The following is a 14,748-nucleotide window of genomic DNA, read 5'->3' on the forward strand; positions in this document are numbered from 1 at the left end:
TTTGGGTTTCCTTGGGGAGGCCTAGATCCAGCCCCACAGATACTGAGGGAGAAATGTACACTCCTCCCATTGGGAGGGATTAGTGGATGTTTGGCGAATATTTGCCCATCCTGTGCCACGGCACAAGTCAGAGTTAAGTCTGCCTTTGCAGACTCAGTCCTGACGTCAGGCCCTTTGCCCTTGGCCACTGTCCTCCCTTCAGTTAGCTGGATCTATACAAGTTTCTCCTCATCGCACCTGCTGATGGCATCCGTTTCAAGCCCAGGGGCTGGGGATGGAGCTCAGTGGCAGAGCACCCGTCTACCATGCATGAGGCCCTGGGTTCCATCCCAGCACTAAAAAGAAAAAAAAAATCCAATCACAGAAAAGCAGTGCTCATGGTATACACAGGCTTTAATGCTGGTTTCTGCTTCTGTGTTTTAGACCAGGAGCTACACAGGAGAAAATTGGCGATGTGAACTTGCAGAGAGCCACAAAACGTGGCAGCTCCCCAAACTCAGATCCCTTTTGTGGGAAGTCTGAGGGAGAAGGCATGAAAGGAGCAAATGTGGACTGAACATGTGGGGTCTCCCTCATGAGTGCCTGCCCCTCACAGGTGCCAGCACATGTATATTCACAGTAGAAGTTCATTGGTTGATCCAGGTCCCGGCTGGGCAACCCTGTAAACCCACCACTCCAGGAAGCTGAGACAGGAGGGTCTCAAGTTTGAACCTAGCATGGGCAACTTGGAGCAACTCCCAACTCAGAATGCAAAGGGCTAGGGATTTAGTTCAGTGGTAGACCATTCTGGGTTCCATCCCCAGTATGGAAGGAAGGAAGGGAAGAAAGAAAGAAGGGAAAGATGAAGAAAAGAAGAGGAAAGGAAAAAGTAAAAGAAGGGGCTGGGGATGCATCTTGGTAGACGAAGGAGGAAGAGAAGGGTGAGGAAGAGGAGGAGAGAAGGGGAAAGGAGGAAAAAGCTATAGAGATTTAGCTGCATGCAGAGGCCCTGGGTTCAATTCCCAGTACCACCCAAAAGGGAGGTGCTTATTGATTGACTTATTGATAGACCGAGCAGGAATTAATTTAATATTCATAAAGCAACTAATTTAGGGAGATGTTACTGTTCCATTTGAAAAGAAGAGGAAGGGCCAGCAAGATAGCTCAGCGGATTAAGCGCCGGCTTAAGCAAGCACCACATGCGCTGGGGAGGCTGAAAGCAGGAGAATCACTGAGTCCAAGCTGTGTAGTGAGACCCTGTACCAAATACATTAAAAAAAGAAGAGGAGACAGGGCTCAGGATGACATGGTTTTATGACCACATTGCTGTTTCCCAGCACCCACCAGTGTGATTTATAGACATTCTCATTGTCGACCCCAGAGGTCCCAGGTGGTAACCTCTGCTACCTCCTCACCCATCGGCAATGTGGGGACAACAGTAAAACTTCACCTCAGAATGAGATGAAGTGAGTGTGGGAAGGGCAGAGCACGGTGGCTGGTGTTGGGAAGCCCTCGCTACACATTAACCATTTCCCGTTATCACCATCATCCTCGTCTATCTCTCCACATTAAGTTGTTGTCCAAACTCCAGCCTCAGTTCAGAGTCCCACAGCATGACTCCTGGGGCCAGCGGTGGCCGCTCTTGCTCCTGATCGCCCCAAAGTGACTGAGAGATTAGTGTTCAACCCGGAAATGGGGTGCCCTGACTTCAGGCTCTTGTCAGGATGCTTCTGACCCCAGTTCACTCCAAATGCTCTCCTGTTCTAGATTTTGCAGCGTTGATATTTTCAATCTGAGTGGGTCTAGCTGTTGCTCCAACCAAAGCCAAGAACTCCATGTAGACATTTCTAGCCTATCTGTGAAGTGATTCTTCAGAAGGCAATTGGTTTCCAGATGTCCTAGGGGAGAGTAGAGGGGTGCAGTGGCAGGGTGGGGGACCAGGGAAGGGTGGGAGGTGACGGAACCTGGGATTCTATTTTGCAGTCATTCTGGGTCCAGCTATTGAAAGATATTTTCTGTGCTTCTCTTGTTATTATTCTATTATTGTTTTTTTTTGTCTTCTCATTATTCAAATTGCAACCTTATTAGGATGGATCTGTTGGGTAAGTAGTGTAACCCCTACATTGAGATTCCCCGGCTGGGTTTTAGAATATTTTCCGCTTTTGAAAACCACCAATGAGCTCGGGTAGCTTTGGCAGGTTACCAAATGTGAATGTCCCAGCCCACCATTGATTGACCTTGGTGTGGGGTTGGTGGGATGGGAGGTCTCAGGAGATCTGGGGCATGTGTGGCCCTACAGACCAACCTCTTCTTTCCCAGAACGGCAGAGGCTGCCCGGAAGAAGAAGGAAAACAGGAGGAAATGGAAGCGTTATCTCCTGATAGGCCTGGCCACTGTCGGAGGCGGGACAGTGATTGGTAAAGCCAGCTGGGAATGGTGGCGTATGGGCTGGGGCTGCACACAGCAAGAGATGTGTGCCAGATTTGGATAAGGAGAGAGTGTAAGGGGGTGGGCTGGAGGTGGCCCCTGCAGGCGGCAGTTGCCTGGCCAGCGATAGCTATGCTCTTATCATTATTAGAAGCTTCCGTGGAAGACAGTGGCTCGCTGGTGGGACAAGAACTCACCTTCATGTGCCACGGGCTGCTTTCCCTGCAGGTGTGACTGGGGGTCTCGCTGCCCCCCTTGTTGCTGCTGGAGCTGCGACAGTCATTGGCAGTGCTGGGGCAGCAGCGCTGGGTTCAGTGGCAGGCATAGCTGTCATGACCTCGCTGTTCGGTGCAGCTGGTGCCGGCCTGACAGGTGAGGTTCCAAAGGGATTACAGGGGCTGGATGCACCAGCACAGCCCACCCTAAAGGACACGCCCAGGTGGCTTTGCAGGAGCTCCAGCTTTGTGCGTTCGGGGTCCCAGCCATGCCAGACCTGCCACAGTTTCACAGAGAATCGAGCCAATAGCAGCACAGGCTAGGGTGGTACCGAGGTTAGGGAACTGGCTCCCCCAATCCCTCAAGGGCCCTGGGCTGCTTCCCTAGAGAGAGCACAAAAGGGCCTGCTGCCACTACACTGTGGGTTTTCAGGCAAGTGCCTTAGAGACATGCGTGCTTCCTTGTGGTCAGACAGAGCGTGGCTGCCTTTCCCGGACCAGCTCATCTGTGTCTGCAGCCCCTGCTTACTAGGAAATCCCCACCCTGCTCCCTGGCGGAGAGACCTAGTTAATTCAGTCCGCTCCCATTAAGACCGTGGGTCAGTAATGGAAAAGATCCAGCCAAGTCAGGACGAGGCAGTAGTCAGAGCCTGGATGCAGACCCCTGTCTGCCCCCACACACTGCCTGTTACCCTCCTCTGTAATTGAGTACAGTCATGACACTTGCCTTAGGCAATTCACAAAAAAAAATGTGTGATTTCCAGGACATGGCACATGCAGTCAGTGACTGCTCTGCCCCACCCCACTCACGCAGAGTCCCCTCTGTAATTCTCACATCTGGGCCTTTAGGATACAAGATGAAGAAGCGTGTTGGGGCCATTGAAGAGTTCACGTTCCTTCCTCTGACGGAGGGCAGGCAGCTGCACATCACTGTTGCCATCACTGGATGGCTGGCATCTGGCAAATACCGTAAGGACCAGTGGAGAAGGAGTGGGAATGGGGCTGGACCCTGGCAGGGCTGGGCCTGCAGCTATCAGGCAGGCCTGGGCTAGGTTCTTATATATCTCTTGGAGAAGGAGCTGAGGAACCCCATTTTGGCAGAGGTGGAAACTGAGGCTCAGAGAGGTGAAGTGACCTTCTCCCATCCATCCACCTACCCTCCCACCTGTTCATCCATCCATCCATCTACCCAGCCAACCAGCAATATTTATAGAATAGCCCCTCATTCTCTTATCCATCCATCCATCTTCCATCTACTATTCACTTATCCAGCCATCCAGCACATTTTTAGAATACCCACTCACCCATCCACTCATCTACCCATCCATCTATTCATCATGTACACAGACGGCCAAATTCATAAAATATTGCACTTACCATGTGCTGCCCAGCAAGCCAGGCTCTAGGAATTCAGTGGTAGGCAGCATATTCGTGGTTCACGTAAGATATAAGACAGACCTGTAGAACACGTAAGATATAAGACAGACCATGTAATCACAAGGAATTTGGGGACACAATAGGAGAATCACAGGGTGCTCCTGGGGAAGGCTCCTGGAGAAAGTAACATTTAGTCTAAGGACTGGCTTGACGTTATCCAGGTAAAGAAGAAGGAAAAAAAAAAATGTGTGCAAACCAAGGAGCAGCATGTGGTACTAAAGAACCAGAAGGAGCACAGGACAGCCGCAGCCGGGAGCCAGAAAGCAGGATTGTGGGCAGGGCCACACCATCCAGGAGCGTGTGGGCTGAGGTTTGAACTTGTCCTCAAAGTGGAAGGTAGCCAAGGACTTTAAGCACACAGGTGAGAGATCAGTCCACTGTGGCCATGTGACCTCAAGCCAGTCACTTAGCTTCCCTACCTCGATGACTTCATTTGTCAAGTGCAACGGAATATTTCTGCTTCCGGGGCTGCTACGAAGATCAAACTAAGCGTGGCAGGCGCCTAGTTTCTGGCTGGCATTTCACAAACATCGGTGCCCTTCCTGCATGCTCTGGGGGCTCCTGACCTGGATGGCTGGGGGCGGGGCTTGCACCCTGGTCCACTCACTGTTCTTCTGATGCACAGCCAGGGTTTTTGTACCCCTGCTTTCACTTCCCCATGATGGGGGTGGGAGAATGTGAACACAGATCCCGGTAAAGGAATTTGAAATTCTGACCAAGATGGAAGCCACATCCCTTGACTGCACTGTGGCCCTTTTTGCCAGATCAAAGCCTGAGGTCGCTCTGGGGAAAGGAAACCAGCTTCATGGTTCTCTTTCAGGAGTGTACTACAGTGTGGGACCCAGGAAGAGGGATGGTTAAATGAAATATAAGTGAGTAGAGACAGGTCAGGCGGGAGAAGTCACCCGTTCTGCCTGCCGAACGCCACATGTTCCTCACAGACTTGCTTGCACGTGATGGGAATAAGCGGACTTTCCTCGGCACACCTGCTTATTAATCATGACTGTAATGGTGACAGCGGCTTTGTAGCTGACCACTTGCCCTGAGCCCAGGACTAACTCCAGCGCTGGGCATGCAACACGCCTCCAACTTGAGGCTGGAGCACCACCCCCACTTTACAGAAGAGAACACCAAGGCTCAAGACGGATTCCCGGGGTGGGTTACCCAGCAAGATTCAGACCTCTTCCGCCTGGCTCTCCCGCCCCTGCTCGTGGCCACTGACAGTACAGTGCAGTTGCTACACATGTCAATCCATGGAACTCTTCATGCCGTCTCTCCACGGCCACCGTAGACATCTGTGAGAATGATTCCATTCTTCTGCGTGTAGAACCTGAGGCTGAGAAGGGCCTCGTGCCTTTCAGACAGGGAGCTATGCCCAGCGGCGCAGCCCTAGGTGTTCAGCGCATCGAGGCTAGGCTCCCCCTGCTGGCCGCACCTGCCTCTTTTCTCCAGATGATTGTGGCTTTGTCCTTAAAAGACCAAAGACCTCTGGGTTGTCACAGAGCCAGTCCTTGCAGAGGGAGGGGACGGCTGCAGGACCTCTCTGTGTCCAGAGAGCACCCTGTAAGGAAGGGCAAGGCCTTTGGCTCAGACAGGCAGGCCTGGGAAGCCACAGGCTCTCTCGCCTTCCTTCATTAGTGCTGCTTTTCTGAGAGCTTATGGTGTATCCGTTGCCTGGTTTTGTTTTTGTTTTGTTTTGTTTTGTTTTGTTTTTCCCCCCGGAACCAGGGATTGAACTCTGGCCGTTGCGCTTGCTAGGGAAGCACTTATTCCACTGAGCCATCTCCCCAGGCCCCAGTTGCCTGGCTTTGAGCACGTGCTGCTTGGCCCAGCAGGGTGTAGGGGAGGCAAACACTCAAGACGGAATGCAAAAACGAATGCGTGATTCCAGGCTGCAGTGTGGACTTACAGGCAAGGTACAGGCACCTTTGATCTGCCAGAGGGGCTGGGGAGAATTTCCTGTGCACAGAGGCGATCAGACTAGAGCTCACAGGGTACATGCGAGTGAACCAGGGAGGTCAATGTGAGATTCAGGAGCTAGTGAAGAGTTTGCGACACGGAGATTTGTATCCTGAAAAGGTCTCCAGGGCCACAGGGAGACATCGACAAGGGCTGGACTAGGTGTCCTTCTGGGCCCATATCCTGAAGGCAGTGGGCAGTAGGAGGACAGCAGGATGTGCTTGGGTATGCTTTTCTGCTTGCTGTTGGCCGCTGTGGTGCTGTTGTCTCATCTCGCCTCACATGTCATCATTTTCCTGGTCTATTTCCCAGGTAGGGAAATTGAGGCCCGGGACAATGTTTAATGAATCAGGATACCACATAGTGAGACCAGAAGCGTCCCATCTGACGTCAGCAGCGTTGTGCTAGAATTCAAGCTTTGTACACGTAGTAGTTCACACACTCCATTCTTACAACTACCCTCGGGAGATGAGTTGTAATCTCCTCACTTCGCGGATAAACAAAGTGAGGCTCAAGGTCATCAGAGAGTGATGTTTCCAAGGTCACCTAGCTAACTGCTCATGAGACTGGAGTTAGGATGGCCTATGGGGTAACAGGATGCTCCCCTCCCCCTGCCAATGCCTCTTGTCCTCCCTGCTTGTTTGAGCAGCCCCCCATCACCACCTACCTAGCTTAGTGCAGCAGGGATGTCCTCAACCATAGAGTCCGCCTACCTCTCTTCTTTCCAGGCACCTTCAGTGCCCCCTGGGCTGCCCTGGCCCGCAGCCAGGAGCAGTACTGCCTGGCCTGGGAAGCCAAGTACCTGATGGAGCTCGGCAATGCCCTGGAGACCATTCTCAGTGGCCTCGCCAACATGGTGGCCCAGGAAGCCCTCAAGTACACCGTGCTATCTGGTAAGCCTCCCCTCACCCACAAAGTGGTACCATATCCTTGTGTGCCCACGGGGTCCAAGAAGCCAGGCACCAAGCTGGAGATGGAGAAGGCTGTAGTCTTTATGTGAGGAGACAGGTCAAAAGCCAATCGCATAGTGTGTGTGTTAGCTAATGCTGCGTGACAAGTTGGTCCCCAACTCAGTAGCCTAGAATAATAATCATTTGTTGCAGTGGTTCAGGAGTGGAGAGGCTGGGGAGAGCTGATCTGAGTAGGGCTGCTTATGGATTTGTGGGTCCACCAGTTGTTAAGGGACGTTAGCTAGCCTTACACGGGCCACCAGAGAAAACCTGGGGATGTTCTATGAGTCTCCTAGAGTCAGCAGGTGAGCCTGTCACAATGGGAGAAGTTTGGCAATACTGAGGATGTCCAAGTTGTAGCCTGCATGTATTGTACTCGTCCGTCAGTAGCCACTCACTGCCCCAGAAGTACTCCCCCTTCATCACTGATATTCCACTTCCCCAGGCATCGTGGCCGCCCTGACCTGGCCAGCCTCACTCCTCAGTGTGGCCAACGTCATCGACAACCCCTGGGGCGTGTGTCTCCATCGGTCGGCAGAGGTTGGCAAGCACCTGGCCCACATCCTGCTCTCCCGGCAGCAGGTACTAGAAATGGCTGTGGGGGAGGGGAGGAGGTGAAGTGAGGGCCTTGCTGGTGCCCATCTGGAGGTTCTAGCAGCAGGTCCACTTGGAAGAGTCTGGTGCGTCCATGGGGGAGGTGGTCTGCTCTGCCCCCCAGGGCTTGCCATGCAGGACTCCTAGGATGGACCTGTGAGAACTATAGACTGCATAACTCTAGCTGGTAGTTAGATGAAGCAAGGGCATCTGCAGCTGTGGACAAGGCTGGGGACTTGAACAAAAATGAAAGTGACTTCAACTAAAGAGTATGGCATGGACCAGCCAGCTAGCTCAGTGGACTAAAGCGCCTGCATAAGCAGAATGCAGCAGCTAGGGTTCAATCCCTGGTGTGCTGTGCTGGCCCCACCCGCGGGGCACGCTGAGATGGCAATTGAGACTGGGCGAGGTGACGCACACCTGCAATCCCAGCACTTGAGAATCACTATGAGTCCGATCTACATAGTGAGACCCTGTAGACCCTGTCCTAAATAGATAAAAAGTAAAAAATAGAAAAAATAAAGAGTGTGGCATGGTGCACACCTGTCATCCCATCTACTCAGCAGGCTGAGAAGAAGGATTATAAGTTCAAGGCCAGCCTGGCCAAAACTTAGAAAGACCTATTTCAAGATTAAAATTAAGGCCAGACATGGTGGCACATGCCTATAATCCCAGTGTTCAGAAGGCTGAGGCTTGGGTTCAAGGCCAACCTGGACTATACAGCAAGACCCTGTCCCCCACAAAAGAAGAGGCTGGGGGTATGGCTCAGTGATACAGCACTAAGGAGGAAAAAAAAAGGGAGGTTAGCAAAGTGAGGCTCCTTGGGCAAGGTTTCAGTAGGAACCTCTGATTCAGTCAGCAGTGAAGCCAGTGAGGCAAAGGACACCACGCATACACCTCTCCCGGGCTCCGACACCCTGGTGCCGGGTGTTTCTTCCTAGACGTACGCAAGTGGTCCTCCTGGCAAATAAAAACTGCCTCTTTCAAAATAAGCTTGAGGAGCCAAGTGTGATGGTGCCCCTGGAACCCAGCGCTCTGGGAGGCTGAGGCAGGAGGATCACAAGGCCAAGCTTATTAGTCTGGGCAACTTAGTGAGGTAGCGAGACCCTGTCTCAAATACATGATAAATAAGGAAGCCTGAATAAATGGAAGCGAGCACGTGAGAGGCAGCATCAGAGAAGGCCGTACTGTTAGGATTGCTCTCAGCTGCAAATGGGAGAAAACCCAAAACAACAGTGGTTTAAGCAAGGTAGAAGTTTATTTTTCCTAGAAAAATGGCCTTGCCCTCCTGGTCCAAGATGGCAGTGTCTGAGTTCCAGGTAGCAGGAGAAAGAAAGAGCTGGAGGAGACAGCCACAAACCATAGCCCACGTGTCTGTTGGCTGGAGCCCAGCTGCTAGCGGCCGCAGAAGCGAGGGCTTCAGTCTTTATTCTGAGGAGCAGCAAAGCCAGCTGAAATTCAGTTACTATGTGCAAAAGGCTGGGCAGACATCGAGGGACAGATGGCAGCTTCTGCTGTGGGCACATTGGCCAAGAAGCTGGTAACGCCTGAGTCCTAAGTACGGGGATCTTAGCCACAAAAGGAGAAAGGGAAGAAAGGAGGAGGGGGAAAGGGAGACAGAGAGGAAGAGGAAGAACAGGAAGAGGGAGAAGTCCTTTGTCAGGTTTGGCTGTAAGGCAAATACCAAAGGGGCACTGGCTGGACAAGGTCTCTTTCTCTCTCTCCCTCTTCACACTGCCTTCTGTCAGACTGACTCCTCTTGCACCCCTCTTAGATGGCCCTGTGGCCACCCCCAGATACAAAGGCAAAATCTGTCCTTGGGTGGTGGTGGTGGTGGTGGTGGTGGTGGTGTGTCTGGGGAATCGTAGTAGCACTTATGCCAGAGGATGAGGGGAAGAGAGGATATCGGGAGATGACTAGCAATTTTTGCCACAAGGTTCCTGCGGAGTTCAGTGCTATTTAATGGGGGATTCTCTGTTATGTAGGGAGCGGGGCGGGGGGCAGGGATGGAATACATGAATTGGTGGGAAATAGGAGGAAAGGTGGAGACTGGTAAAACCAGAGGTCTCCTCAGAAGCTCACTGGAGCCTTCCTCCCCTTCCATATAGAACTGGCCCCCAGGTAGCCCAGACAACTTCCTCTTCTTTACTGTCTTCTACTGATAATCCTCCTTTTCTACAGATTCATGACTCTAAAGGTTCCTCTTAATCTCTGACTCACTGCCTTATGTTGTCATTTAAAGCTAATACTTTGTGTCCCGCCTTCCTCTCTAGAAACACAACAGCTGTCCCTCCCCTGTCACTCCTTGCTTTGTTATGCAGCACACTTGGGGGTACCTTCTGTCTCACCTTCCCACCCCCAGAGGGTCCCAGATAGCTGCGGTCCTCCACCACAGGCAGAGGCATAAGAGGGAAGGAGCCCTGGTCATCGACTGCTCCTGGCTCCCAGGAAAGAAGTGGAGGTGGCTGATAATGATTGGAGGTGAAAGTGGATTAACTCAGCCAGAGGCTGCCTGCTGCAGGCCTTGGAGGAAGCCAGGTGCACTTCTGCAGAAATGAAAGTCCAGACTGCATGATTTGGCCCACACACGAGGTGGCGCTGAGGGACATACAAAGGCTGAAGGTGTGTGACAGCTCACTGGGTCCCCTCCAGACACCTGTGTCTTTTTCCCCTTACCAGGGCCAGCGACCTGTCACCTTGATTGGCTTCAGCCTGGGGGCCAGAGTCATCTACTTCTGTTTGCAAGAGATGGCCCAGGAGAAAGGTAAGCCAGACTCTGTCGCAGGTGAAAACCATTCCCAAGTTGGTCCCCCTGGGCTACACATTCTGAATGCAGCCGAGGTCATGAGCTTTATGAAGTGTATTCTTCGTGCTTAGAAATAACAGTTAAATGGTAGTGGTTTTATAATAGGGGGGAAAAACTAATAAGCCATTTGGAAAATTATTTCACTTTTTCTATACAAAAATTAGACTGGATGAGCGGCCGTCTTTCATTAATGGCATTGGTCCTTTTGTTCCGATGTGTGTCCTTGAGTGGGAGAAAGGGGGGCAAGAACCCCAGAATCCAGGGGTCAGGAGGAGCGCGTTCCCTCTGAAGGATCCAGAGCAGGCTCCTTCCTTGTCACAGAAGCTTCTTCTAGTGGTGGCCAGGATTCCTTGGAGCACCTCAGTGTCCCTTGGCTTGTCAGTGCTTTAGTGTCTGCTTCTATCTTCCTGTGGCTTTTCTCCCCTTTCTCTTGTAAGGACTGTGTCACTGTCAGTGTCATTTAAGGCCCACTCCAATCCGGGATGACCTCGTCTCAAGAACATCTGTGAATGCCCTTTATTCAAGAAAAGTTTTCATGGGCAAATTCCAGGTGGGTAAATCTCCCGAGAAGCTACTAGTCAACCCACCAGATGCTGGTAGGAGTGTGTCGTGCCTTTGGTGCCATCCCTTGTGTGCCAGGAAAGCAGGAAGCCCAAGGACCCTGCTGCGGGTCTCAGTGGGTACAGGCTTCAGGGAAGGTGCTAGTTTTGGAAAACTCCATCCGTGGAGGGCTGGCACCTCACAGCCAAAGGCCCAGGGGCAAGAGCAGGAGAACACAAGCCTTGGTTCCCTGCTTCATGGGTTGGCCATCCCACTCCATGGGTTGTTTCGAGAAGCAAGTGAGATGGCTCATATCATACTTGTCCCAGATAGTGCTCAAACCCGTGGCTAACCTGTTTTCAGCACTGGCTTTCCCAGACACCATGGGAGAGGCCTGGCATTTAGGACTCTTTACCATGTACTGGAGCATCTCCCCAGCATCAGCACAGGCTAAGGACAAGAGCTGTTCTCTTGGCCACAGTGCAGGGTGTTCATGGCATCCACTAGAGAAGCCTCAAGTTGCTGGTACGTGCTCCGCCCTCAGCCCCACCGTGCACCCCCTTTCCTCCTGCGTTTGTAGTTTCCAGCAGCCTCCGCCTTGCCCTGCTTTCATCCATGTCCGTGATAGCATTTGGGAGGCATCTTTGTCCCACTTCCAATGGTTCTGGGCAACCCAGCAGCACCAGTAAAAGAGGCCTGGGTACCTCTGGGTGGTGCTCACCGGGAAAATTGGGACGCAGGGCAGAAATCAAGGAAAAGCCACAAGGAAGCAGGGATGAATCTGGGAAAAAGTGGGCGACACTGGACCTTCCTTTGCTGTAGTCATCCTACCCGCTCCAGCCATCGCCAAAGTTAGAGCACCTCAGTAAGCCCTCTTCTCCCTTCTTTTCTTGTACACCTGCTCCAGGATGTCCACCTGGGCCACTCTGGCCAGTCAGGAGGAGTCCCCTAGATACCCAGTGTCTCCCCGTCCTCTGCTCTTTGTAAATGACTGTCTTGAGTTACAGCAGGAGCAATGACTCCTGCATAACACCATTTCTTCAGTGCTACTGCTTGGTGCAGATTCATAATTACCCTGTCAGATTCTCGGGCAAAATGGGGGCAAGACCTTTTACACAAGAGAACGTAAGACTTTTGCTATAAAAACAAATGGGTTATAAAGAGGGGCTCACTGTCCCCAGCTTCTCTCTGCAGTCTAATTCTCCTCCTCCAAAGGAGGCCATTGAAAAGCTGTCGTTCTCTGCCCTGTCTTCATTTTGCTTCTGTCCTGGTCATCTTTCCCCCAAGTCATGCATAAGCCACCATCCTGGCTCCTTACCTGGAGTGACGAGGTCTTATTCATCAACGCAGTTCATCACTGAGCGGAGATGGCGCAGTTCTGCCGCCAGTTAGCATAAATTACTTGCTACCTTCAAATCATTAATACAAGCCAAGCTTTTGCTTCCCTTGCTGAGCAAATTGAATTAATTACCCTCATGGGCTACTTGGCCGCTGTCAGCAGAAGTGAAGCTGCCCAGCAGAGTAAGAAGTGGAAGCCAGCGAGGGAAGGAGAGGGTTGGTGGCCTCCCTGCAGAAGGCAAGTGCACAGGCCTCGGGATGCTCTTGTGCCACAGCCTTTGGGGACAGTCCCCAAAACAGCATCCTCCCAGCATCTTTGCTGCTTGGTGCTCCTTCCCTTGGGCCTTCTGGCCCTCCGGAAACAGTGTGGATGTTAGTATTAGCAGATGTGGGCCCAGCACCCAGCTCCTGTCACGGGCTAGCCTGTGGGGCCTTGGGCCTCAGCTAGGGGGCTTCGTGCACTGAGCTTGGAGGATTGTTGGGGGTCAGAAGACCAAATGGATAGAATAGCCTGCCCCAGCTCAGGTGCAATCGGTAGGCACATGTTTCCTCCAGCGTGAGGACCACTGGGGCCCAGGAGCTAGAGGGGAGTGTGTGGTGCACATGGAGGAGCTTGTTGTTGGACGTGTCCTTCCCTGAAGTGGTCTGTGAATTGCAGGTCAACAGGGGCTGCCTTGTGCCGCATCTTCCCGCCAGTAGACAGCGCAGCAACAGGAGCATCTGAGTGTTCAGGAAGGTGGAGGAGATTGACTTAGGTCGACAGAACCAAGCAAGGCCGGAGTGCCTGTGTCCTGGGTGCATTATCTCTTGTCATTTCCGGCCTGCTCCCAGCCTGGCAATGGGCATGACCATGCTCCCTGCTGTGCAGAGGAAAAAGACCAGCACCAGGAGGGTCAGCCATGAGGATGCCAGGGCCAGGGACAGGACCCAGCGTGTGGGCACGTGGTGCCACCACCACCCTGAGGGAGGAGCTAGCACAAGGGCCTGCCAGGGGTCCCCCACACAGCAAGGGTGGGATTTTCAGGTGCTCTGGAAATGGGGGAGATGGGTGCTCCCACCGCCTAGGAAGGGCCCTGAGGTGGGATGGTAGGAGTGCTGACAAGTGAGGGAGAGGCCTGGCATGCTACCAGGCTAAAGACCCAGAACCAGCCAGTCAGGTGCTGGGAAAAGACTGAGGTCCCTGAATCATGGAGTTGTCCGGTGGATCCTTCTAGGGGCCAGGGCCAGGCAGTCTGTAGCCCCCTCATGTGTGCAGACTCACACACATGTATTCCAACTCATACATACATGTGCACACTCTCACACACATGCGTATGCACACACATGCACGCGCACAGCAGCTCAGCGGACCCCAGTGGAATCCACCTCCCCACTGTTCTCTAGATCGAGTGCAGACTTTGCAGCACGATCCTCAGGCCCCCTCTCATACCTGCCCCCAGCGTCTTTGTGACTCTGCAGCTCACTGTGTGCCCGCTGCACCCAGCTGTCAGGCCTGGCCCTGTGTTCTGCCTTCCCTGTCCCCCATAACTCATTTCACAGGTCTCACTGTGTCTGGAAGCTGTTCCTCCAGGAGGAATCACAGTAGCAGTGAGCACAGCCATAGGCACTTGTGCCACTGTGTTTTCACACACCCCTTACGGTCCTAAACTCCACACATAGTATGTTGTGTAGTCCTCCCAACGATGAGGCAGCTACTGTCATCATGCCCACTTTACAGATGAGCAAACAAAGGCACAGGGTTTAGGTAAGTGGTCTGGTTCATGTGGGTCAGCACGTGGCAAGGCAGCGTGTGGCAAAGCAGGCAGAGATTGTGTGACATCCACCCCAACACTAGACTGCTCCACTGTGTCCCTTTTCCAACCTGTCCTGCTCATTTGCCAGTCTGTCCTGCTAGTCTGTAACTGTCTTCATAGGCAGGTAGTCAAAATCACCTGCACAATTCTTCCCCCAAAGTAAGCATGCCAGAGTCCTAAACAGGATGGATCAGCCACCCTTATTTTAGAAAGAGTCCCCCTGGAAAGTTCTAGCAAACCATCTGTCCAGAAGCTACAGCACAGACAGGACGCAGTTGAGCAAGGGTCCTGCCCCAGTGCCTGGCACATCCCGGCTGCCCTGCGGAACATATGACCTCTGACCCGTGGACACCAAGGCCTTCTGGGAGGGGCTGGGGCCCCCGCTTAGTGTGTGAATTCTAGTTTGTGTGACTGCCTTATGGGGAAGAAACACGTCATGGTAGCTGTGTGCATCCACAGCACTTTGGCCACAACAGCTTGAGGAAAGGAAAGAGTCCCTTGTATGTGGGGACTGTGACACATTAATATTTTATTTAGAAAATTTCTGCAGCTCCAGAGGAACTAAGACAGGAGGCTTAGGGCCAGCCAAATAGCTCAGTGGATTAAAGCACCTGCAAGCAGGCACAGGGGCTGGAGTTTCGATCCCCAGGCCTGCCATGCCAGCCCTGCTCCTGGGGCTTGCTGAGACGGCCATTGAGACCGGGCATGGT

General features: G+C 52.7%; 1 protein-coding gene across 1 annotated transcript in view; it reads left to right on the forward strand.

Moving 5' to 3' along the window:
- The window catches only part of Tmco4 (transmembrane and coiled-coil domains 4), an 86,158-nt gene that overhangs the window by 29,556 nt on the left and 41,854 nt on the right, over positions 1-14,748 (forward strand). The window contains exons 7-12 of the mRNA XM_004637656.2: positions 2,299-2,396; positions 2,635-2,778; positions 3,471-3,590; positions 6,746-6,910; positions 7,413-7,549; positions 10,241-10,325. Of these exons, the coding sequence (XP_004637713.1) occupies positions 2,299-2,396; positions 2,635-2,778; positions 3,471-3,590; positions 6,746-6,910; positions 7,413-7,549; positions 10,241-10,325 (749 nt within the window). The remainder of the gene's footprint in view (positions 1-2,298; positions 2,397-2,634; positions 2,779-3,470; positions 3,591-6,745; positions 6,911-7,412; positions 7,550-10,240; positions 10,326-14,748) is intronic.

This window comes from Octodon degus, unplaced genomic scaffold (assembly GCF_000260255.1).
Source record: "Octodon degus isolate 3935 unplaced genomic scaffold, OctDeg1.0 scaffold00092, whole genome shotgun sequence".
Lineage (NCBI taxonomy): Eukaryota > Metazoa > Chordata > Mammalia > Rodentia > Octodontidae > Octodon > Octodon degus.